A 26350-nucleotide genomic window follows, 5' to 3' on the forward strand; every position below is an offset into this window, starting at 1 on the left:
TTCTCCTATACTTCCACATATTTATAGTATTATCATTAGTTACTACTTGTATTGGTACAACATTATTTACTCCCTTCCCAAAACTTAGGCCTTACCGCCTAATTTACCTATCTTACATACACCGCCGTCTCGAGGCGGAACCTGCGCAAGAGCACTTTTGCTCCCCGGTGGGGCAATTCGCTGGGGAAACTTCCCTCCGGGAGGGAGAAATTAAAGCCATCGTCATCACCAAAGCTTCCTCCTTCGTGGGAGGACCAATATTCATCAACATCTTCACCAACACCATCTCATATAAAACGCTAGTTCATCTCTTGTATCCAATCTTTGTCTCGAAACCTCAGATTGGTACCTGAGGGTTGCTAGTAGTGTTGATTACACCTTGTAGTTGATGCCAGTTGGTTTACTTGGTGGAAGATTATATGTTCACATCTTTAAGCACATTCATTATACATCTCGTCTTGAATATGATGATGATTTGTGAGTAGTTAATTTTGTTCTTGAGGACATGGGATAAGTCTTGTTATAAGTAATCATGTGATGTTGGTATTTGTTCGATATTTTGATGATGTGTATGTTGCTCTTCCTTTAGTGGTATCATGTGAACGCGTCGACTACATGACACTTCACCATATTTGGGCCTAAGGGGAACCATTGGGGAGTAATAAGTAAATGATGGGTTGCAAGAGTTACAAAAGCTTAAACCCTAGTTTATGAGTTATTCCACAAGGGGCTGATTTGGATCCATATGTTTCATGCTATGGTTAGATTTATCTTAATTCTTCTTTCGTAGTTGCAGATACCTGCGAGAGGGGGTAGTCATCAGAGGGTTGTTTGTTCAAGTAAGAACAACACCCTATAGCACCAGTCCACCCACATATCAAATTATCAAAGTACCGAACGTGAATAAACTAAACATGATGAACGTGACTAGATAAAAATTTGCATGTGTCCTCGAGAGCGCTTTCCTTCAAATAAGAGAACTTTCCGGCACGGGCAGAGCCAAGATTTGAGCATGTGGGCGAAGACAACAACACACGATATTTTCTTTTTTGTCCTTGGTCTAAGCCCTTTTGAGTAACGTCTTAACATAATTAATTAGCTTGTTGTATAGCAAATATGTACACTAACAAAAAGACAACAAGGCAAGAGATGTAGATTTGTGAAATTTTATTAGTGCCAAAATTTTTAATTAGGATTTTGCATATCAATTAAATTATGGTCACCCTATTATGTCAAGTAGGTGGAACCAGAAGTTGAACATAGGAGGGCAAGGCAAACAACTAGTAACTAGAAAAGTATGGTCATATGATGTTATTTTCACTTTGACTTTAGAGTTGAATTTATTTTCACTTTCCATAGGTAGATTAACGATGCGACATGAATCAGGGTGGTGGGCAGGAGTGAGCTAGGCGGCGGTGCGGTGCAAGATGTCGGTGAGAGGTAGATAGAGGGTGCATCAACGCAGAGAAGGGGAGAGACGACTAGTGGGCGGCGTCGTGCACGAGAGAAGGAAACGTGTCGGATAGAGGGTAGAATGGGAAGCTCAAGAAATTTCATAGCCTAGGAAATTTTGTTCTTCATATTGTTAAACAACCATTTCAGTACGGAGGAGAGGGGTCATGAACAATGGGGCCATCAGTATAGCTGTGGACAGAAAAGAGAGCTGAGACGAGACAGGGGAGTCCGACCCGAGGCTCCCGCAACACCAAGGGTTCCCCCTCCCCCTTCCGCCGTCGCCGACCCTACCGCCGGTCAGGCTCCTCCTCCGCCCCCCCGTCCCCCTCCCTTCCCCTCCTCCTGGATCCGCCTCGCGACGCCTCCCCGGGAGGTGGCCGGGGGCGGCACGCAAGCTCTTGTTCCGCGGGCGGCCTCCTCCTCCGTCTCCCCTCCCCGCCGCCGCCGGCGGGCGCCCCTGACGCTGGCCCGGGTGGTGCCGGCGACGGTGGGCCCTCCTTGCCCCACGCACTCGGTTCCCCTTCCCGGGGCAGGGGACGGCGGCGGTGCAGCTTGGCCGGATGCGGTTCCGTGACCCGGTGGTGGTGGCCGGCGGCGAGTGAGGTGGAGTCGCTGCTCTTTGGCTGCAGGGCGGCATGGTGGTGCGGGGTGGCCGGCGGTGCGCCACTGGCCCAGATCTGGGCCCTGCGAGCCCCATCTGGGTCCTAGCGGGTCGGGTACCGGCGTGGCTGCGGTGTCTTCTGCATCGTGGTGAGGAGGAGCAGATTGGACGGGGGGTGGTGTCGCCGACGGTGCGCGTGTTGCAGCATGATGGCAGGAGCTTCATGAGGGGGGTCCCGGTCGGACCTGTGGGTCACGGGCCTGGTATGCTCTTGCTATTGCGTCCGGTCGGCTACCATCATTGACGGTGGAGGTTGATCCCTCCCGCGTGTCGAAGGTGTTGCTGCTCCTAGTCCCGACTCCTCTTCATCATTGTGCAGGTCTCTCCTTACGGCGCTGTGGTGAAACGACGTAGGGGCCTCAAGACCGTGTTGGTGCAGGGTGTAGGTCGGCTTGGTGGCAGGCTCCGGAGTGCCCGAGGTGCAGGTTTTGGGATCGAGGGAAACCCTTGTCGACCTGGCCGACACTGACGCGGTGACTCCATTGGGTGTCGTCGAACCTTCCTGGTGGGCGTCGGGGCTACCCTTCCTCGCGCCTCGTCGCGTACCGGGGGAAACCCTTGGCAGCATCGTCGTCATCGTCGCATTCCTTCTTGGAGGTGTTGATGGGTACCGGCGCTTTGGAGTCGTGAAGCTTGGTGGAAGACTCTTGGTGGGCACAGTGGTCGCGAGTCTTTTGTGTTTTTTGTCGAGCCGCCGGTGTAGGCATTTATTTCTTTTGTATTTTCTTTTCCATTTCTTTTGGACGTGACTGTGTTGTTTCCGCCCCAACACCTATCGTCGGTTGTATTGTTCGGTTGCTTTGTAATACAAAGCCAAGAAAAGCCCTTTTTCGTCATTTCGGTACGGAACGAGCAAAAAAGAGCACACCCGTTAGTTTCTCAACAAAAGATTGGCGGAACAAAAACGTAAACCCTATAAGGCCTTGTACAACGCTAGATGCTTAGGGAGGTGCTTAGAAATTAAAACCGATTCTTTTCTGAAACACGAATGCCTATTTTTGTAATAGAGACGCCTAATTAAGCATCTATCCTATAAGAATAAGCAACAGTGCTTAAAAATATTAATTTATCTTTCTAAACACCTTCCCTAAACACCTTGCAAGTAAGGCCTAACGCCGACGACGGCGAAATCTAAAATCCAGCATGAAGGCCTGATCGATGATGGTCCAATCATGATTCAGCTGTTCCTACTCGCTCGATCTTCGAGCTACAGCCGCAGCGGCAGGTGGGCTGTTTACACTGACAGAGATACTGACAAGCTGACTGACTGCCGTGTCAGGACGCACCTCATTGAAATGGGAAGGCTTGGGGTGCATTTATTGGTGCGTACATTCAGGTAATGTGCGGCCGACCTATGCATGCGTATAGCTGTACCTACATTACATTATGATGCCACTTAGTATTGTCACGCGAGATGTACGTACGCTTGATCGTCGATCCACCAAACATTTTGGGCTCATGCGTTCCATCGCCTTGAAATTTTCATTTATTTCAGCCCGCTATATATCTTGCGTACCTGCTGCATATGCTAACTATGTAGTCTGCATTTGTTTCTTGTTTTCTTGTACTATACTACGTAGTATATAAATCTGTTCTTGTTTAATTTGATGAATCAGCCTGAAAAGCCATTCACATGCATGCAAGTGCGAGAGAGAGAGAGTCCGGCGGCCGTGCGTGCATGCATGCAGTAACAACCCCAGCTGGTGGTCATGCCGTGCGGTTTTTAAGGCAGGCACCATCCGCTACGTGGGTACGTGCATCGCCCGCCCGGTCCATGAGTCCAACTCCATTAACTTCCCCACCCCACCCTGCCTGTAGTCTTCTTCTTCCTCCATCCCTAGCTAGCTCTAGCTTCTCGATCGTATATTTACACGACGGCACGGCGGCTACTGCTATGCGTATGCATGCATGCATGCATTGATGCATATCTGCAGACTGCAGTTAGCCGGCCGGGGACACCGATGGAAGAGGACGACACGAGCTGCGGGATCATTCTCTACTGCGACGAAGACCCTTTCGACGACGACTCGACGCCAATTCCACCACCGGCAGCATCATACGGCGACGTTGACGATGTGCAGCAGCTGGTTGATCTGGCCATGGAGTACAAGGCCAGGGAGCGATGCTATGCTCCCATGGGATCGGCTGCCTACATCCACCGTCTCCTCCACGACCATCACCAGCACGGCGGGGTGTCAAGCGCTAGGACCAAAGCCGTTCACTACATCATCTACGTACGTCGTCGATGTCCTAGTATATATATATATATATACATGCTTTTTTTGTTTCCCTTTGAGGTTCTGCGTTTAGAATTTCGATCTCTTTTGAATTTGCTCATTAACTTGCTATAATTCGTTGTTGTTTTTTTGGTGAATGAACGAACTAATTCGTTGCATCAATACATACATATATGCAGGCATTTAGCCGGTTGGGATTAGCGGCGGCGACGGTGATCAACGCAGTCAACTATCTGGACCGCTTCTTGTCCATCAACTGCCATCTGGTCAGTCCTGCAATTACCATGTTAGTATTAATTATCTCATGTTTGCATTTTTGGTCTCCGGGGGTTTATTTTTTGCTCATAGACGGAAACAAAAAATGTTGCATGCATATGTAAATGGCAGAGTTGGGAGGTATGGATGGTGGAACTGGTGAGCGTGGCGTGCCTGTCGATTGCATGCAAGTTGGACGAGGTCACCATACCATCCCTCCACGATCTACAGGTACCTACGCGCACTCGTGTCTTTCTTTGTTACTGAAATCCGATCCATGCTTTTATATTCGATCACAAGCGCCGTGTGATCACTATTCTCTTGGTTCTTAAATACAGTATTTTTAATTTTTTTACTATGGACTACATATGAAATAAAATAAATAAATGTATATTTTAAAATAGATCTATATACATCGATACGTAGATCATATTGAAATCTCTAGAATGTCTTATATTTAGCAACGGAGGAAGTACAAGATATGCATGCATCAACCTGAATTCGACCCCAAGGTTAATTAGTTAATGTTTTTCATGGATCGGCATGATAAATTAACTATGTTGGATGCGTGATGGCATGCAGATGGAGGAGGCCATGAGTCATTCCTTCCGGGCGTCCACCATCCGGGACATGGAGCTGACGCTGCTCAAGGCGCTCCAATGGCGGCTGGCCTGCGTCACCCCATACTCCTACCTCGACCTCCTCCCCTTTTCCACCACCGCCGCCGTCAAACGATCTCGTTGCATCCGCTTCCTCCTCCGATCCCTCTCCGGTACTGTACTAGCTGCAGATCGATAATCAATTACTCCACTATTCACCAACCTTTCTCATAGTAATTTTTTTCCTTCTTCAATACTCCCTCCGATCATATATATATATATAGGTGTTTTTAGAGATTTTATTAGAGGATTCATTGCTTTGTATGTACTCATCTAGCGAATTTTTTTAAAAGACTTATACTCTATTTAGGAACGGAGGGAATATTAGTACTACAATTTGTCTTAACCACGTACTTGCGTGCAGAGCCCTCGTTTCTCCGATTTGACGCCTCTGTGGTTGCTGCCGCTGCACTCAGGTGTGTGGCCGTACTGCAGGATCATGCCTATCTCATTACTCCTCCGCTCCGACAATTGGTAATTTTTTCACAACCACGTCGCTTGAAACTACTGTTTGTTTGTTTTCCTACTATATGTACTAGTATGTAGGATGTATAATTGACCCCATACGTGTTACAATTCTATAGGGCGATGAGTCTGACGAGTGCTTCAAGATGATGAAATCACTTGAAACAAGTTTGGATCATCATCATCATTATCATCACAAGTACAGTGCTGCTGACCAGCTGCAGGGGAGTCCGATTTCAGTGATTGCATTTGAGGGTAGTGACCGTGACAGTACAGTTAACAGCAGGTCAGCAATCAGTCGACGCCTATTTGGCACACCAACAACATTGGACCATGAATGAATTAAGATAGAAAAAAAAAACACACATATACAAGAGATGCGTGCAGAGTGACCTCACACAAGAGTAACAGCTGATGAAGTTAGTTAAGCTCGTTAATACCATTGATTGTTAGTACCATTTCTCAACTGTGATGTAGCTAACCCTACAAATTTTCTTACAGTGTACATGTTGTTCAATTCGTTATGTAATGTATGTATGTACAAGCACGCACATATCTATTTGTGTTGTGTGCGCTTATTCGTTGTGTAGTGTTTATGTTTTATGGATAATTTTATAAATGTGTGCTGTAATGTTCATCTGTCATTATAAACCAGAACAGTTGGTCTGGTAGAACTGAATTGTATCTTCGGAATTCATTTATTGTGTTAAACCATAAGATAATCTCCGCTTCTTTAGTCTGAAGGAAAGACAAAAGGGAGTCATCATCAGCGACAGTGACATCGACTGGAAGAGTCTGCCTTTCTGATTTGGAAAGCACGGCTACTCGACAGTCGACATTACATGCTTTATTATGTGTGCTTTGTTATGATATGTTGCGGGATTGCACGCACTTCCGTAAGATCGGCATGAGTAAAGCAAAAGAGAGACGAACAGAGATTCCAATGGTCACGAACTGGCTCATTCTTTTCGTTAGTTATCCAAATAGCCAAGTAGATCTTTATCGAGAAAAAAATAGCCAAGTAGACCTTTATCGAGAAAAAATAGCCAAGTAGATGGAAAAAAAAAAGAGCAAGAAACCCCAATCACAAGCAACGAATAGATCCTGGGGGGAGAAGATAGCCATCCCAAAGGAGAAGGAGAAAGGAAAAGTTGGTATTTGCAGGGGAATGTACACCTTTAGAGTCTGCTCTATCTCCCTGACCTGATTGTCGGCTACTCACGGATCAAGTTAAGCTACCAGCTAGCCTTAAGAATTGATCTTCAGTGTGTAATCCTTAATGTCCATTGCACGTTTGCAGGGGGGCATAGTTTCAGTTCAGATAACAAACTGTATATATCGAGTAGAATGCAGGTTCAAGTTGAGATTTGCATTTACTAGTTTCTATGAAAATTTATAGGCAGTGGTCTTAAGCATGCACCGGAGCTTAAACTTTTGTTTTTTTTCAGACATGGAGAAGAGAAAGAAAGCAGGAACAAAATAAAATAAAGCAGGAACAAAGTAGCAGCCTAGTGCTAGAGGGGTATTGCTCCTACTTATTAAGTGGTTCAACTGTCAAATCGAATAGATTTACTTTTGCAATTTTAATTTCAGCATGGTTACTACTTAAGAGTTAAGACCTCTATCCTCCCTGCTATGCTTCAAAGTTCCAGCTCAGAGCAAGACACCATGGCCTCCCCTCAGCTCTTCCTCCTCCTCATCAGTGTCATCATCTCCATGGCAGTCACCAGTACTCGTAAGCAAGCAGCATCCTCTAGTCTAGCTAGCAAGCTCTTCAGCGCAGAGTATGTACACGGTGATTTAGTGTCGGTAAGCTTAATGCATTTGTTTGATGGTTTGCAGCGGCGGCTGCGGCAAATGGTCGCATACATCTCATCATGGTGAACAACTGCGCCGAGTCGGTTTGGCCGGCCATGCTCGGCACCACCGGCCACGCCACGCCGCAGTCGGGCGGCTTCCACCTCGGCCCCGGGGAAGAGACTACCTTCGACGTGCCGGTAGGGTGGTCGGGGCGGGTGTGGCCGCGCCGGGGCTGCTCCTTCGACGCACGCGGCATGGGCAAGTGCGCCACGGGCGACTGCGGCGGCGTGCTGCGGTGCGGGGGCGCCCCAGGCGCCACCCCGGCCACCGTGGTGGAGATGACGCTGGGGACACCCCAGTCGCCGATGCACTTCTACGACGTGAGCCTGGTGGACGGGTTCAACGCGCCAGTGTCCATGACGCCGGTCGGTGGCGGGCGCGGGTGCGGCGTGGCGGCGTGCGGGGCGGACCTGAACGTCTGCTGCCCGTCAGCGCTGGAGGTGAGGGACCGGGAAGGGAGGGTGGCCGGTTGCCGGAGCGCGTGCTTGGCGATGGGCAGCGACAAGTACTGCTGCACCGGGGAGTACGGGACGCCGGCGGCGTGCAAGCCCACGATGTTCTCGCACCTGTTCAAGGCCATCTGCCCCAGGGCCTACAGCTACGCCTTCGACGACGCCTCAAGCCTCAACCGCTGCAAGGCCAACCGATACCTCATCACATTCTGCCCACCACAACCTGAATGATGCATCGCTATCAATCACCATGTATTTATGTTTCTCAATCCAAAACCTGAGTCAACTGTGTAGCTACATCTCTTTTTCCTGCCCGATCCAACTGTAATACTATACCAAGCGTTCAGTCTGATCCCAAACCAGCCAAGAAAAATTACAAATCCGAAACCTAACCGATAAGCTCTATCCACAAACGAACAACAGCCTAGTAACATTTCTGAAGTTGTGTTAAAAAAAAGAAGGTTATTTCTGAAGTTGTAATGTATGTGACCAACTGGGGTAAAAAACGAAAGGAAAGGAAAGGAGTGAGAACGATGGCTTACATGCATGAGCCACAATCATTGTTCCCATCACGCAGAATACAAAACTCCAGCGTAGGTAGTAGCACATCCCGAACGACAGAAAAGGGTGATCACATGCATTGCAACAGAAAACAGGGCAGGTATAGCTTCTTTTACTTTTGATCGAAAATAGAGCAGGCATAGATAGAAACTTGAAAAAAGTATATTTAAAACCTTAAATTTGTAATGGTCAGACGAAATGAACCTTTAATTCGAAATTTCGATTGATCGTATCCTAAACTATGCAATCCTGGTCTAAAACAGACCCAACAAATGTCAACGGGGATTCATTTGATGAACCGGCCCGCTTTAGTCTTTTTCATTCAAAAATAAAAATTCTGAGTGCATGCCACTGCTCGCCTCCTTGATGTCCGTCTTGTGCGCTGGCCGGTCACGTCCTGGCTGCATAGTGCGCAGCTCGGGCCGCTGCATGCTAGCTAGTTGCGAGTGTTAGCGGCATGAGTTCAAAGCCGTTGCTCGCACCATGCTAGCTAGCTACTTCCTTTGTTTCTAAATATAATTTTTTTTATAGATTTTATTAGAGACTGCATACGAAACAAAATGAGTGAACTATTATTTTAGAGTATATATGTCTATATACATCCGTATGTAATTTTTTAATGAAACCTCTAAAAAAAACTTATATTTAGGAACAGAGGGAATAGGTGTGAGTGCTTACATGCACAGCCGCATGCTGGCTAGCGGCTGCGTGCGCATGGTCGGTTCAAGGCTGGAGCTCGTGCCATGACTGTCAACGAGCCATTGGAGCACCCATACGCGGGCGAGCGTCCTAGCCGCCGTGCGCGTAGCCGCCAACAGCGGGCGAGCCTGCTGGATGACGGCAGGCGGGCATGCCGGGGCTGCCTGCCGCGCTGGGCCCAGAGCTCGTGTACCCTCTAGGGACGCGCACGAGCCTGGCGGCTGAGCCAGAGGTCGCGAGGCCTCACTTAAGGCAACCGAAGAAGCAGCGATGAGTACGAGAGCTTCCCGTGCCATGCCTGGGGAGCCACTCGTCTGCTCCAGACCACGAGCGCGAGCTGCCAATGCATTATTGTTCGGATTGGGGTAGCACCCGGAGACGAGCGCGAGCTGTCAATGTAAATTTTGAAACACTTTTCAACATTATTGTTAGTCATTTAACATTATGACATGTGTTTTTGTTACTTGATTTACTTTTACAAACTTTTCTAAAGATGTATTTTTTGTGTATGACAAAAGTGTAGTATTTGAGTTTGCAGTGTGCCCAGACTCCGACAATTCGCTAGCTCAGCCACTGTCTACAAATATTTGTACGTTTCTCAAAATTTTCGAAAAACAATTAAATGCCTTATATTGTTCCGAAATCCAAAGTATTTTCGGAATTCATGTTTGTTTCAGTACACACAATTTTTGAAAACTTGAACAAATTTTGAAATTCTAAACATTTTTTATCTGTGAACATTTTTTTAAAACAGAAATGGTTTCCAAAATTACAAAAAAATTACAAACATATTCGGAAGTATGCGAACATATTAGTCATGGCCACTTTATCCTTTTGAAAATCTGGTTCATGATGTTTTTTGTTTTCTATTTCCTACTAAGATGGCCATGAATTTAAGAAAAAATGTAAACATAAAAATAAAAAGGAAAAAATAAAATAAAATAAAAAAGAAAAGGAAGAAAAAGGGAGCAAGTGAACACAACGGGAAAAGGGGGGGGAGGGTCTTTTATTCAGGTCACCGTCCGTGCTTATTTTTGTAAAAAAGAAAAAAAACCCTGCACGTGTTAAAGAAGGAAAAATAATCAAAGATAGGTTGGCCCAATAAGGAACGATGCGAAATGACATCAATCCCGGTCATACGTCGACGATCCTCATTTACCAAATGACTACAATGTTTAGTTTAAACCGAGATTACATAGTTCAGGGTGCAGTCGACCGAAATTTTGATTTGAGGATTTATTTCATCAACCCTCTATGAGTTCAAGGTTGGAAATAGACTTTTTCATATAAACTTCCACTTGGACAAGTGGGCAACGTGCTGATGGTACTACTAGAAGACTGTTTGTATGCTCGTTGGTGTTAAAGAGAAGTCCCTTTGACACTTTGAGAGCAAGGGATCGTAAGGGCATTCTCTTACCTTAAGTGTTGGTGATGATGATGACTCACTATGTTATCTAACCAGGTATCAAGTTGTTCACGTATCATGTGTGAGACACAAGTCGGTTAGCTATTCCCTCCAAACTGGAAAGATCAAAGATGGTGTTCTCTGCGTGTTTATTCTCTTTGGTTGTAGGGATCCCGTACTATTAAGAGAGAATCCACATTGAAAGTTCTTGGGTGAATCAATTATCTCTCTCATTCTTATGCACCCAACTCATTCCATCGCATCAAAGAGAGAGAGAGAGGTCCCTCTTTCCTTCCAAGCTAGCCGGTTCTACCGCTGCCTCGGGCAGTTGTACCACCCACACCTTGGACGGTTGAACAGGCCCAACAGCAGGCTTACACCCAGACAAGGTTCTGTTGAGCTCCGGTTGTTGGGCGGTAGTGGCCTGGTTGTACCGCTATATTAATATAGCCTGTTACTACCAGTGTTCCAGGCGGTTATATCACTTGGGACTTAGCCGTGTCCAGCAATCGTGGTGGGTGGAACCACCAGCCAAGTTTCTGTTATGGTCCGGTGGTTGTGCGGTCGTACCGCTATATTATGCAGCCCAGTTGTACCCCCCGCACCACCATTTAAACCGCTGCCATGTCAAAATGGATGTAACGGTTGGAAAGTGGGGGTGCTATATAAAGGGGTTGTTCTTCCACCTCTATCTTATCTCTTACCTCTCTCTCTCCACCATTGATGCACTCCAAGCTTTCTTGCTCGATATCTCTCTCTAGCCACCCAAACTTGTTGTCTTGCTAGGGATTGAAGGAGGAGATCTAGATCTACACTTCCACCAAAGGAAAATTGATTACCCCATAGTTTCTTGTGTGGATTTTGTTACTCTTGCATGTTTGAGCACCCTAGGTGAAGGAGGTCACCTCGAAGCCATATTCCATTGTGGTGAAGCTTCGTGGTTTTGTTGGGAGCCTCCAATTGAGTTGTGGAGAGAGCTCCAACCTTGTTTGTAAAGGTTCGATCGCCGCCTTCAAGGGCACCACTTAGTGGAATCATGGCACCTCGCATTGTGTGAGGGCGTGAGGAGAATAAGGTGACCTTAGTGGCATCTTGGGGAGCACTGTACCTCCACACCGCTCCAACGGAGACGTACACAAAGGGAAGGAACTTCCGAAACACATCCTCGTCTTCATCTGTTCCACTTGTGGTTATTTATTACCTTTACTTCTATTTACTTCTTGCTTACTATTGTTGTTGTTAGCATCATATAGGTTGCTCACTTAGTTGCATATCTAGACAACCTATTTGTTGTTGAACTTAATTTATTAAAAGAAAATATTAAAAATTGTTAGTTGCCTATTCACCCCCCTCTAGTCAACCATATCGAGCCTTTAAATTTGTATCAGAGCCTCGTCTCCTTATTAAGGGTTTCACCACCCAAAAAATATGGTTGACGGCGAGGTTAGTCCGGCGGAGTTGCCTGAGGCAGCTGTTGCGAACTTGGTCTCCCTAGAGGACCTAAATGATGCCATGTCCACATTTAGATCCTCACTGGCTATCGAGGTGAAGAACATGCTTAAAGATTTCCTTGATAGTTTCAAATCGTCTACCGACCCATTGCATGTGGTTAATCCCACAACTTCGGATACGGGTACCAATTCCGAAAAGGAAAATGCAGGTAGTGAAAGAGATAAATTGCTTCAAGGAACGAGTGGGGCAAATACCTTTGCCTCGGATCCTCCTCCCATGGTCTATGGAGGACCGGTTCACCCACCGCATATTATTAACCTCGGTCCTCGATCTAAGCTTGTTAATAATGATTTTGCTAACTGGGTTTTTTGTATAAAGGCTCATTTGAATCACAGCTCAACACAAACTGTGGAGAATCATCGAGCAAGGCTACTACCTCATGATCCAAGAAACCTCACACCAAGAGAAGAGGTTGACAATCAACTCAACCATTCAGCCCTGTTCATCCTTCAAGCGGTTGTTCCTATTGAAGATCTTGCTGATTTGCGTCCCTTCGCTCGTGCCAAAGATTGCTGCGAGCACATCATTTCCATGTACAAGGGAAGTTCTAGTATTCAACAGTCGAACTATGAAGTGATACTTGAGGAGGCCGATGAATTTGTTATGATTGAGGATGAAGATCCTCATGGGCTACACCAAAGGGTGACGACTCCTGCTATCGCTCTTCAAGATCATGGAAGCAAAGATGTGGATGACAATTGGATCAAGCGTAAGTTTCTCAAGGATATTATGCCCTTCAACAAATGCATGTCCTCCGTCATCCGTCAGAGGCCAGACTTTCACTCCATGTCCTCAAGTGATGTGTTGGATGAGTTTATTGCCATGAACATCTTGAAAAAGTCCTCTGACAATGCTCTAGCTAGTGTTCAACGGTCAAGAAAATACTATCCCAACCTTGCTTTGAAGGCCAGGTCTGTATTGAAGGAAGATGATGAAGAAGAAGAGGAATTGTGCCCCGAAGACACCAATTATCCTTACCACAAGCATATGGCTCTTGCATCAAGATAGTTTTGGGGCAACAAGAGACACTCAAGGCCAAATTTCTCCAAGAACAACTCAAGTGGGTCCAAGGGCAAGCAACGTGTGAGGACTTGTTATAGTTGTGGCAATGTGAGTCACTTTGTGGTGGATTGTCCATATGAAAGGAGGGAAGACAATGGTGGCAAGCTCATCTGTAAGGACAAAGCCAATTATTTACCCAACAACAACAACTTCCCCAAGAAAGTGCCTCAAAAGGTGTTGGTGGCTCAAGAAGAGTACCTCTCCGATGAGGATGAGGACGATGGCATGATGGGGAAGGCCATCGTGGCCATTGCATCCTCTTCTCCAAGAAAGGTGTCCCTCTTCAACGCCCCCAACGAGAACCGCATTGCCAAGTGCCTTATGGCCAAGGCATGCAACATGGTAATCAACATTAAAACTTCCAACCTCAATGCTACCATTTCCACTACCTCCGTTAGTGGTGATGAAAAGGAAGAGGTAGAGGATGAGGATAACTCCTTTGATAAATTCATGAGAAAATCAAGGGTAAATCACAGAAGCATTTTGTTGCTCTCTTGGAACAACTAGGAGAGGCTAATTACCTCATTGAATATCATGAAGAAACTATCTCTACGTTACAAGGACATAGTCGTGACTATGCCGATGATATTGCATATCTTTCTATTGCTCTTGAAGAAGAGCAAGGACTTCGTTTGATTCTTGAGGAGTCACACAACGATGACCTTGCTAAAATAAAGAAAGATCTTGATCATGCTCTTGTTCTTACTCGTATGCTCCAATCTGAAAAGACCGCACTTGGGCTTGACCATGTTAGACCTAAGGAAGATCTTGCAACACTTGACAAGGCTCACAAGTCCTTGAAGAGTGTTCATGGCTCTTTGAAAGTGTCTCATGCCCAACTCCAAGTAAAACTCACTAAGGAAATAGCCACTTGCTCTCCATTTGTTTTAATTGATAATGTCCATGCTACTAACCCTTGTTGTGATCATGTACATCTTGTGGAAGAGAACACCAAATTAAAAGAGCAGCTTGAGAAAGGCCTTGTGACATGCATCCAAGGTGAAAAAAAACCCTTAATGACCTTTTCAGCAATCAAAAGGAAGTGGTTGCAAAGGAAGGAGTTGGGTTTGCACCCAAGTCCAAGAAGAAAAACAAGAAGAGGAAGACCAAGCAGCCTCCCCAACTTATGGAAACCTTTGCTAAAACTGGGGAGGGTACTCATGAGAAGAAGAAGGACCAAGCTAAGGGTGATAATGCCAAGAAGGGCAAAAAAACCTTCCCAACACAACCGACGACTTTAACCCCTCTTATGTTTTATGTCGTGCCAGTGATGGGAATGTTTTTGCTAAGTTTGTTGGTTCTCATGATGAGTACATTGAATGGTATATTTGGGTTCCTAAGACCCTTATTACTAACTTGAAAGGACCCATTAAAGAATGGGTACCTAAATCCAAGCATTTATCTTATGCAGGAGTTTGCTTCCGGTGGGGTGTCATGGTTGCTTGATAGTGGAGCAACAAATCATATGACCAGAAGAAAGGACTTGGTGGTGGACGTTCATCCCGACCCATCTGTTTCCACCCAAGTCTCCTTTGGTGATGATGCGATTTGAAAGGTATCTGGTCTCGGCAAGGTGGTAATTTCTTCAAAACTTACCATTGAAAAGCTTATGCTTGTTGAGACCCTCGCATACCATTTACTTTCTGTTCATCAACTTGCACTTATGGGCTTTAGTACCTTCTTTTGCATTGACTTGGTGGCCCTTTTCTGGAGCAAGACTCTTTAAGTAGCTTTTGTTGGGCATGTCGATAACGGTCTCTATGTGGTTAACTTTTCGGAGCGACCCCCTAAGACCGCGACTTGCCTAATGGCTAAACTTTATGTAGGATGGCTTTGGCATCGCCGGCTAGCCCATGTCAATATGAGATCTTTGCAAAGTCCCCTCAAAGGGGATCACACACTTGGACTAACAAATGTGAGTTTCACGAGAGACCGTGCTTGTAGTGCCTGTATTGAAGGAAAGATTCATGAGACAACTCACCGCCCCACGACTACCTTCTACTCAAAAAAGACCTTGGACCTCCTCCACATGGATCTCTTTGCTCCTCCATCTTATGATGGCATTCGGGGAAGAAAGTATTGCTTGGTGATTATGGATGATTACTCAAGATATACCTGGGTATACTTTTTCAAGAGAAAGAGTGAGACTCAACAAACCATCATCGACTTTGCTAATGAAGCTCAGCGACAACATGATGCAAAGATATTGATGATTAGAAGTGACAATGGCACCGAGTACAAGAACTACAACTTAAAAGAATTTCTTAGTGATGAAGGAATCAAACATCAATACTCTGCACCTTATACTCCTCAATAAAATGGTGTGGCGGAAAGGAAGAACCGAATGTTGATGTACGCGGCAAGAACCATTATGGTGGAGTTTAAATATCCGTATAACTTTTGGGTCGAAGCAATCAACACCGCATGTCATGCATCCAATCGGCTCTACCTTCGCAAAGGCTTGAACAAGACTCCATATGAAATTCTTACCGGTAACAAGCCCAACCTCAAGTACTTCCGGGTGTTTGGTTGTAAGTATTTCATTCTTAAGAAAGGTTCTCGCTTGTCTAAATTTAAACTAGAGCTCAAGAGGGCATATTTGTTGGTTATGCTACAAACTCTCGCGTTTACCGTGTCCTCAAAAAGTTCCGAGGACTCATTGAAGAGACCTGTAATGTAGAGTTTGATGAAAATAATGGCTCCCAAGTGGAGCAAAGTGGTATTTTTGATGTAGGTGATGAAATTCCTCCCCAAGCCATAACAAGAATGGGTGTGGGACACTTCCTACCCATTGAGGAACCACTTGTGGCTGAAGGAGAAGGACAATGTTCCACTCATGTGGAACCATCATTGACGCAAGACCCACACACTTCTGAAGAACAAATCGAAGGCCCTCAACCTTGTGATCAAGATCAAGGAAAAGATCCAATACATGATGGTGGTTCACCAAGTGATTTCCTTGATCAAACTCACTCCTCCGAGAAAGCTCAAGATCAAGAGCAGGCTCAATCTCAAGAGCAATCTCAAGATCAAGATCAAACTCAAGATCAAGAGCAAGCTCCCAAAGGCGGTAAAGTTTACAAAAAGGATTCTTCTCAACTCACTCCTGAGGAGATTCGAGAAAGACATATCACCAAGAATGCTGCCAAGCTCATCAATTATTCACATATTTTAGAGAATGTCTATGGTAGCGTGAAACAAGGGGTAACCACTCATAGAAAATTATCAAACTTTTGTGCACATCATGCATTTGTTTCTTGCATTGAACCCCTTAAGTTACAGGATGCACTTGAGGACATGGACTGGGTTGAAGCCATGCATGACGAACTCAATAACTTCGAGCGCAACAATGTGTGGAGATTGGTGAAAATACCAAAGGAGAACCACAATGTCATCGGAATCAAGTGGATCTTTAAGAACAAGCGAGAGACAAACAACATCGTCATCCGTAACAAGGCAAGATTGGTAGCACAAGGCTACTCCCAAGTAGAGGGCATCGACTACGGTGAAACCTTTGCTCCTGTTTCTCGCCTTGAATCTATTCACATGTTGATTGCATTTGCTTCTCATCATACTTAAAGTTATACCAAATGGATGTGAAGAGTGCATTTCTTAATGGTTCCCTTAAGGAGTTCGTATATGTAGAGCAACCCCCGGGGTTCGAGGATCCCAAGTTCCCCAATCATGTTTATGTTCTCGATAAGGCACTCTATGGCCTAAAACAAGCCCCACATGCGTGGTATGCGCACCTTACCGAGATGTTACATGATCGTGGGTTTGAAGTTGGGAAAATTGACCCCACTCTTTTTACCAAAAAGGTCAAAGGGAGTCTGTTCATACGCCAACTATATATTGATGATATTATCTTTGGTTCTCCTAACAAAGCTTTTAGTGAATAATTTGCCGCACTAATTAGTAAAGAGTTTGAGATGTCTATGATGGTAGAGTTGAAGTTTTTTCTTGGACTCGAAGTGAAGAAATGAAGTCAAGGAACCTTCATAAATCAAGAAAAATATACTCAAGACATGCTCAAAAGGTTCAAGATGGATGACCTCAAACCGGACAGGGCCAACACTCCCATGCCTCTCAACTACCATATTGACCTCGATCCCAACTGTGAAGCTGTGGATCAAAAGGTATGTCGCTCTATGATCGGCCCTCTACTTTACCTTTGTGCATCTAGATCGGATATTATGTTGATTGTGGGAATTTGTGCATGATCCCAATCCGCACCTAAGGAAAGCCACAATGTGGCGGTCAAGCGATTCTTTCGATATTTGGCTCATACCCCAAACTTTGGCTTATGGTACCCCAAAGGTGCTTCATTTGATCTCATAGGATATTCAGACTCAGATTGGGCGGGAGACCGTGTGGAGAGTAAGTCAACTTCCGGAGGTTGCCAATTCCTTGGTCGCTCTCTGGTCAGTTGGTCTTACAAGAAACAAAATTGTGTTTCTCTCTCGTCCACCGAGGCTGAATATGTAGCTGCTGCAAGTTGCTGTACTCAGTTTCTTTGGATGAGGCAAACTTTAAAGGATTATGGTGTCACATGTGACAAAGTGCCTCTTTATTGTGATAATATAAGTTCTATCTCAATCTCCAATAACCCAGTTCAAAATTGCAAGACGAAGCACATGAGTATTCGTCACTACTTCATCCAGGATCATATCAAGCGTGGGAGATTGATCTCATTTTCCTCAACACTAATGATCATCTTGTAGATATTTTCGTGAAGCCTTTGAATGAAGCAATATTTCTCGAGTTAAGTCATGAGCTAAATACCATTGATTTGAGAAACGTGGATTGAAATTAGGCACATCCCACCACTCTCATCATTCTATTCTGTTTAGATGTAGACATGGATTTAGGGGGAGTGTAGTTCTCTCAATGAACTATCCCTCCTCCTATTATGCATAAAGCGATCAAATCTATCACATTCACCATTTTTGATGTTAATTGTGCCTCAGACACAAGTTTTGGCCATGGACCCAAGGTTAAAATCTTCGCGGTGCCACACCAATCGACTCAAACATAGGTGGCCTCGGCCACCGTCCCCTCCTAGTGAGGTATTTGGCCTTTGGTGTTTCTAAAAAATGTGTCTTTTTGGTCCTTATTTGCTCTTCTAGTTTGCTTAAGGCCTAGTTGTGGGTATCCTTCACGGTGTGTCTTTTTGCGTTTCTTCTTGTTCACCTTGAAGCATACCCCACCATACTCTTATGCCTTGTTTCTATCCCAAGCTCTCCTCATCTCGAAACGCCTCTCATCCAATTATACGCTTTGAAACCTTCGTGGTGGTGGTTGTGGCCGGGCGGTACAACCGATGGTCCATGAAGTACAACCGCTAATCACCATGTTGTCCTACCCAAGCGATACAAACGGGTTGTTACGCGGTTCAACCGCTAATTCTCCTGTCCTATTCCAGGACTAGTACAACTGCTCAGAAGAGCGGTACAACCGGTCGTGTCAGCCGGTACATAAAAAGAGGGTCGAGCCGAAGGGGTACTCAGTTTTCCCTTTTGTGTCCTACTCCCTCCCCTTGGTTCCCTAGCCGTCGGCCGCCGTCACCACCACACCGGAGTGCCTACGGCGCCTCGGATCTGCAGACTCCTCTCAGTTTTGCTCCGTGGAGGCCCTTCCTCCTCCGATTTTCTCCCATGGATGCTGGTAATGCTCTATTTTTCTCTTGCTCTTGGATTCTTTCCTCTGAATCCTCCTTTGTTAGGGCATTGCTCAGTTCCCGTGTTTTCTATCTCCCTCCTATCTATTTCAAGCCCATATCTTCTTGCCTCTTTCCTGATTTAAAAATGCTCATGTGTTAGCTTTGATTTGTGGTGAATGAGAGATGTGATTTGATGTTTTTGAATGGGTGTTTAAAAGGTGCAAACAATTACAAAACATACCCTACAATGGCTGTTTTGTAAAATAATTACTTTCTCCTAAACTCTTGTTTTTATTTTTATTAAATAGGTCTTGATTTTACATGTCCAGGGAAGTGCTATTTTTATTTTTTGCACTTGTAGTTTTCCTTGTGCATTTCTTTCCTTCTCTGTTTATTTCTGTAAATAGGAAAACCAGGGAGATCTTTTCCTCTATGTTGCGCCACCTGTGGGCTTACTCCCACAGGCCGGCCCATCACTCCTCCTCTCCCTGCGCCAAGCCCACTCGCGCGACCTCCTTCCTCCTCTGACGGCATCCACTCCCCTCTGCCTCCTTTCCGTCTCCATCAGAGAGAGAAGGAGCTGCCGCCGTGAGCTCAAACGTCGAGGACACCCCCCTATATATTTTGGCGTCCGTGCCTCTCCCCTCTCCTAGGTTTTCCCCTCTCTCCTATCCGCCGCCGCCAACTCTCTCCTTTCCCCATCTCTCTTTCTCCCCTCCTGGTAAGTTCTGTAGATAGGAGCAGAGAGAGAGAGTAGCACTCGCCGCCGTCTACCCCCGCCTCGGTCGACGTCCGACGCCGCCACCATGTCCAGGGGCACGGAAGATCACCCCGCGCCCCATTCCCGACCTAGGTGAGGCCGGGGAACATCTGCAACGACAGCCAGGAGCTCACCAACGCCTCGGCCCCGCTGCTCTCCTTCGTCTACCTCGGTTCAACGACAGTACCCCTCCGATCGTGTTCTTCCCCCGATCCGGCGTACTCCACCGTACGACTTCTCCTCCACCTTCCCTAGGTGAGGAATAGCTCCTCCCTCCTTCCTCTCTCCTTCTCCTCGACTAGATGGGCAAGTGCTTGCCGGAGCTTTCTCTGTCAGGAAGTAGACCGTGGTGATTTGTGTGATGCTGTGCTCTTGGGAGCGTGCTCGTGTAGTAGCGCGGCAGCGTGTAGGCTAGAGTGGCGTAGTAGTCACGCAGTAGTGAAGTGGTAGACCTCCTCGTGGTGCAGCAGCCGTAGCAGTGAAGCCCCGACGTCCTCCCTACCCTCGGCGTTTCTCTGTAGGCAGAGGAGGGATTCCTGCTAGCTTACCTTATTTCAGTTCCCTCCTCTGCCAGACGTCCGGTTCGTAGCGCAGTGGCGTGGTATGTGTGTGTGCGCCCGTGAGCTCGTGGGTTCGAGTCCCAGGGGAAGCACTCCCCCCTTTTTGTTTGGATTTTCTGGCAACAGTGGAGTGCGCAGCAGAACAACTTACGTTGCTATGTTACTCTGTTCTGTCGAGCCCAAGTCGATAACAGGATGGTTGAGTGAATTGTAGTATTCCAGAGGGTACACGGTTCGACCCCAATACCTCTCCTTTTTAGTTTTTCTTTGTTTCCTTGTATTTTCCCTTTGCTGAGTTGATAGCTATACTGCCCATGGTATTTGTAGCATTGTACTATATTTTTTTCTTCCTTCCTTGTTGTTTTCCTTTCCTGCCTAGTTGGAAGTGGTGAGATTGTGGGCATAGTGTAGGTTGTGTGTATGTGTGTGATGGAACCACATCCATAGTAGAGCTTGTGGTGCTATTTCTTTTGCTCCAAGTTACATATTGTGCAGGTGCATGTGCTTGAAGATTCATGTGCTTGCAATCATAGTGTTGAGTGTGTGTGTGAGTGTGTAGGTGTGTGGATGGGATTCCCCCTCTCCACATACCTTGTGTAAATCTGTGCATAGGTAGTTTATCTTGGTGTGTGTGTGCTTGCACTAGTAGGGCATGGTAGATTTATAATGTATTTGTGTTCTAGTGGATAAGAGAGCATGTGTAGATGATGTGGTGTGATGGCACTCATTCAAGTGCTGCTTTGTGGTGCATGTGTGAGTGTGCACCATCACATGCCCATATGTGAGGGTGTGCATACTCACTTTGTTAGTGTAGGTGTTATATCTATGTTGTGCTTGTCTCATGTGGTGATGTGGTGGTGTGACAAGGCACATAGGCATGAGGCAACCCCTCATGCGCATCATTGATATTGTGGTCATGTGTATATGCTTATGTAGGTTTGATATAGTGAATAGCACATGTGATGATGCACTATTCACTATATATGATTCCATGTGGATTTCGTATTCTAGTTTGTGCCCTTTTGTTCCAAGTAAGTAAATAGGTATTTTATATGCTTTTGGGGTAGAATCATCCCAGGAATTCATTGGTGTAATCATTTTTGCCATTGGAACATTTTCTGGAGATGACATGTTTGAGATTTGTCCCATGTTTAGAGCTTGGTTCCACGTGATGTGGTGAGCCCAAGGGTTTGTTTCTTGGTTGTGCTAGTAGAGGTTGACCCCCTCTACCACATGTTGGTTTCATTTCATGTTTAGGTATCCATATGTGAAAGTTGTGCCCATTCAAAATAGGCATGTGGCTGAAATTCCAGATTAGTGAAAAATCTGAGATCTTCACTAAGTCTGAGAATCTGTTTATATTTTCTTCTCGTGTTGATGAGGTTGTGCAGATCAATGTGTTGTGATTTAGCCTTAGATTTCAACTGGAAAGTTGAAGCTGATATGTGTGTCTAGCTCCCTGTAAATTTTCATTCCATTGGGAGTCCATTATATATTGTTTTGACTGCTGTCAAAATGCTTCAGAGCATAGACAGAAAGTGAGAATCTGGATTTTTCACTAAGTCCCTGAAATCTAATATTTTTGGACAAGTTTGCAGCCTTGTAACTTTCTGTGTTTAACTCCTTTATGTGAGATTCTTGCTTGTGCTTGTAGTAATCTTGGATAGCTACAGCCACATATCTTATTTGGCATGTTAAGGTGGCTGTAGGTGCTTTGCATGTAGCTCACAAAGTGCTATGATGCAGTTTATGGCAGATTGTGTAGTTTTGGCATTTTGACGATTGTGAGTGCTTAGTTGATGATGTGGTGTTCTTATTTGCTCCACCCCATCCATGTTGGATTGTTTTCTGTCTTGGCTACCTGGATATACCAGAGTTGAGCCATTGGAGTGTGTTGTGGTGAATTTGACACGTAGGGCTTCATATCTTGTTTTGTTGATTCCCGTTGATCCGTAGCTCCGATTGTAATGTTCTTTATATGGTTTTGCATCGTTTTCTCGAGACGCATCTGATCATGTCATTCTCATGCATGTCAATATAGCTTAGTATTCTTTTATGTCCAGGAACATGTATTTACTTCTCATGCTTGTGCTAGTGATAGAAATAGTGATGCATGCTCATATTCATCTTATGCATCATGTGCTTGTTGCATCTTGAGGTGTTGTTTTTCATTGGATGTTATTATTATGTTGGGTAGCACCGGGATCGGAGAACGAGTATGTGGATTCGGGAGAGTACGTGCAGGACGATCAAGAACCGTTCCAAGCTGAGGATATCACAGGCAAGATGATATGACCTTGATTCCATCTCTAGACTTGTTATGGTAGATTACGTTTCTTCCATCATATGCTCGCTGCCTACCACTAAAATATTTGCCTCCTGATATGCCATGAAACCCAAACACTTATCCCTTCCTAGCAAATCTTGAATGGCTAACTAGGCCTTGCTCAGCTACTAATGTTAGCGTTGCTAGATGCAGGTGCTTTGCCTCATGTGATAACATGAGCTTGATATCATTATATTAATTATTTTATTTAATTAATGCACCTATATACTTGGTAAATAAAGGAAGGCCTAGCCTTTTGCCGGGTGCTTCGTTCCGTTAATGCCGCCATAGTTACCGGCTACCGGTGTTTGATGCCATATTTATCGCTCCTAACACGTTCGGGGTTGTTATGGGGACCCCCTTGATAAATCGCATGGTGTTAAGACTTGTCCGGCAGGACCCAACATTGGTTTTAATCTGCTAATCACTTAATAATAATCTGCATAGGGAATAGCTACCCCGAGGAATTTAATCAATAACCCGGGCCAGTGCTCCTCATGACTGTTGGTCCCACCTGAGCGATGTTGGGGCCCCACTGGTCACCCAGAGGTTTAGCCATCCCGACGTCTAGCTCATCCGTCGTGTCCTGAGACTGAGATACGCGGCTCTTATCAGGGTCGTCGACACGGCGGGAGGTCCTGCTAGTCTTGTCTTACCTTAGCGATATATCTTGCGTATAGGAATCCCGGTGAAGCTTTGGTTCTCCCTAGAGTTGAGGTTTTCCTCTAAGGAATCCGACGAGATCACGAGATTTGTGATAGAGGATTACTTTGCGGCCCGTGTACGTTTGTGATGGACTAGTTGAAGCAGCCCTGCAGGGTTTAATCTTTCGGAAAGCCATGCCCGCGATTATGTGGCAACTTGGAATATTTTGTTAACATCCGGTAATAGATAACTTAAACATAAGCTAATAAAATTGCCAACTGTGTGTGTAACCGTGACTGTCCCCTTCGAAGACCTCTCTTCGATCGGGAACACGGTGGGGTTATGATTGATGAAGGTAGGTGTTCAGGATCACTTAGTGATCATCTATCATCGACCGCTAGTATAGACCACCTTCATATATGTTCTACGTAAGTTAGCCACCATATCAAGCTTAGGATGGTGCAACCTAAGTACTCCACCTTTCCAACCTAATAACTTGACTAGTTCTGGCACCGAGGTCATAGATTGCTGAGTCCCCGTGGCTCACAGATTCCTTCACAACACCAACTGGTTCAGGTACCCCCGCTGCAGGTGATCCCGACGGCACGCAGCTGGCGTGGCAGTATGATGAGGAGAACGACCGCCTGTACATGAACTATCCAGAAGATTGAGGCGTGGTCGTGATCGTGGGCCAGCAGGCAGGGTATCATAGTCATTTCCCATGTTTTGTAGTCCGTAGCGGAACTACCTTGATTGTATGCGTGATTACTCTGATATATTTATGAGATGGCAATTGAATCCCTTATTATCATTCTGTTGGTATTATGTATGTGCTATGTTACCATGTTTGCGAAACGCTTAGATGCGCTCCTTTCCAATTCAGGACTCGATCCCCAAATCGAAAAAGGACCACATCTTAGTCGTTACAAGTTGGTAATCAGAGCCTTATGACCATAGGAGCCTTTGTGTGATCGTACTTGGCCGAGTCGAGTCTAGTAAATTGTTTTGAGTCTTAGTTATATCGGAGAGTAGGATTCTTTTTTCTCCTCTTCCATGCTGTGGTGACGTTCCCGACCTAGGAAATCTTAATTCTACTCCTCTTCTCGCTCAATTTTTTTTAGGATCACGTGGGTATTTGTGAAATCTATATGATTTCGATGTGACGGAGTTCTATCTTGGTGCCTCCTGTGTGCCTTGATTTCTTTCGGGGAGTTGAGCTGCAGGGGATTCTCGCGCACATCGCCATCATTCAGATTTTTGAGTATCTAAGAACGAAGGATGTTCGTAATTGCTTCAATACTGGTAGTGGCGAGATAACCCCGATGTCCCCAGTACTGGTGTAGATTGTTCGGGAGTACTGCCATACTTGGTATCGTTGTGATCACGAGGGTCTGTTGTAGATGAAGGTTCGAGATGCTGGTTGTGTGTTGACGGATGTGATACAGGTGATGGGTTAGTATAGGAGTTGTGTGATATTACTCCTTGTATCCGTGTACCAGATTGCATGACCAGTTATTTCGGGAATTCTTAGGTGGGATATCAAGTAGTATCTTATAGGACTATCTTCCTACACATGCATGATTGTGGTTGGGGTTCGATGTTCAGTGGGTGCGTTTGTTCACGGTCGTCTTACAACGGTTCTCGTGGTGTCTTAAAGAGTCCTTGTAGCTCGCTACGACTCTGGGAAACTTCGTATGTCGTGTGCACTACCTTGCACAGGATGGCTACTGTAAATTCGAGCCCATGCGATCTTATCCACGAAGATATCGGATGAAATCTCGATCATATGTTTGTTCCGAGCAGTTCTAGCTCATACTTGTTTGCAGTGGTCTTAATCGGAATTTTGTCGACCGTCACTTTGAGGAAGCATTCTTACTATGTTGTTCGAGTGCAATTGATTTATTCCTGTCGTTTTGATTCAGCAATATGTTTAATTTATTCTGTGGGCTAATGTGTTGTCCGTCTTCAGGATGGCTCCACCAACGCGTCAGAACCCAGGGCGTGAGGATATGCCGCCACTACCTCCTCCTCCGGAGAATCCTCCTCCACTGCCGCCTCCTCCTGCAGAGGCCTGGCAAGCGGTGATGGCTGCTACTAATGCAAACACCCAGATGCTGCTATAGTTGTTGCAAGAGAGCGCTAATCAGCAGCAAGGCAATTTCCAGCATGGTGGCAATCAGTTTGCTAGTCTGAGTCAGTTCCTGTCGAATCAGCCAAAGACTTTCACTTCCTGTGACCAGCCGTTTGATGCCGAGGATTGGATCCAAGATATGAACAAGCATTTCTAGTGTAGCAATGTTCGTCCTGAGGATTTTGTCAAATTTGCAACATTCCAGTTGAAGGGGCAGGCTTCTATCTGGTGGCAGCAGTTGAAGGACTCTAGAGGCGCTAGGGTGATTACTTGGGATGAGTTCTGCCATGACTTCAGGTCCCACTACATTCCTTCCAGCTTTGTGGAGGAGATGCGTGAGAAGTTCAGGCGTTTGAAGCAGGGTGACAATTCCGTGTACAAGTACAACATTGAGTTCCACGAGCTAGCCCGTTACGCCTTGGAGGATATCCCTGATCAGAAGAGCAAGATTTATCAGTTCAGAGGTGGCTTGAAAGAAGATTTGCAGTTAGCTCTGGCTTTGCACGATCCTGAGGAGTTCGACAAGTTCTACAACTTAGCTCTCAGGGCAGAGGCAGCCTTGCTCAGGGTGGAGAATTCTAAGAAGCGCTTCAGAGATTCCAGCTCTTCCTCGACTCAGGTGGTTCAGAAGCAACAGAAGTTTTGGGTGTCTCCTCCTCCTCCTCGGCACTCGCAGCAGCTCAAGCACTCTGGTGGTCGTGGTTCTTCCCACCCACCCATCCCTGTCTTCTAGCAGAGATTCCAGCATCAGAAGCAAGGGCCTCCTCAGACTCAGTACCGGCAGCCAACAGAGGTTACTTGTCACAAGTGTGGTCAGAAGGGTCATTATGCCAACAAGTGTACTTCTCAACTCCGAGTGCCGCCTCCTCCTCCAGGCAAACCTCCAAGCAATGCTCTTGTCAAGTTCAACCCTAGATCAGCTCGAGTCAACATGGTGAATGCAGCCGAGGCAGAAAACTCGTCAGATGTGATCATGGGTAACCTCC

The 26350-nt window shown here is 45.8% G+C and overlaps 2 protein-coding genes across 2 annotated transcripts; both read left to right on the forward strand.

Annotated features, from left to right (window-relative positions):
- The first annotated feature begins 4077 nt into the window (after positions 1–4077).
- On the forward strand, positions 4078–6539 carry LOC123450369 (putative cyclin-D7-1). The gene is made up of 7 exons (XM_045127660.1): positions 4078–4350; positions 4533–4619; positions 4741–4839; positions 5191–5380; positions 5632–5741; positions 5852–6018; positions 6470–6539. Exons 1-7 carry the CDS (start codon positions 4078–4080, stop codon positions 6537–6539), a joined length of 996 nt encoding a protein of 331 aa, XP_044983595.1.
- A 789-nt stretch (positions 6540–7328) lies between these two features.
- Positions 7329–8420, forward strand: LOC123446271 (thaumatin-like protein). Its single transcript, XM_045122944.1, has 2 exons — positions 7329–7467; positions 7575–8420. The coding sequence occupies exons 1-2, from the start codon at positions 7368–7370 to the stop codon at positions 8273–8275; spliced, it is 801 nt and encodes a 266-aa protein (XP_044978879.1). The 5' UTR covers positions 7329–7367; the 3' UTR covers positions 8276–8420.
- The last annotated feature ends 17930 nt before the right edge of the window (positions 8421–26350 follow it).

The sequence above is a fragment of the Hordeum vulgare genome, chromosome 4H, assembly GCF_904849725.1.
Source record: "Hordeum vulgare subsp. vulgare chromosome 4H, MorexV3_pseudomolecules_assembly, whole genome shotgun sequence".
Taxonomy (NCBI): Eukaryota; Viridiplantae; Streptophyta; class Magnoliopsida; order Poales; family Poaceae; genus Hordeum; species Hordeum vulgare.

Coding starts and splice junctions, on each gene's coding strand:
- LOC123446271 (XM_045122944.1), top strand. CDS start 7,368: ATGCTTCAAAGTTCCAGCTCAGAGCAAGACACCATGGCCTCCCCTCAG. Junction 7,468..7,574: donor CATGGCAGTCACCAGTACTC/GTAAGCAAGCAG, acceptor GATGGTTTGCAG/CGGCGGCTGCGGCAAATGGT.
- LOC123450369 (XM_045127660.1), top strand. CDS start 4,078: ATGGAAGAGGACGACACGAGCTGCGGGATCATTCTCTACTGCGACGAA. Junction 4,840..5,190: donor CATCCCTCCACGATCTACAG/GTACCTACGCGC, acceptor GATGGCATGCAG/ATGGAGGAGGCCATGAGTCA. Junction 5,381..5,631: donor CCTCCTCCGATCCCTCTCCG/GTACTGTACTAG, acceptor ACTTGCGTGCAG/AGCCCTCGTTTCTCCGATTT.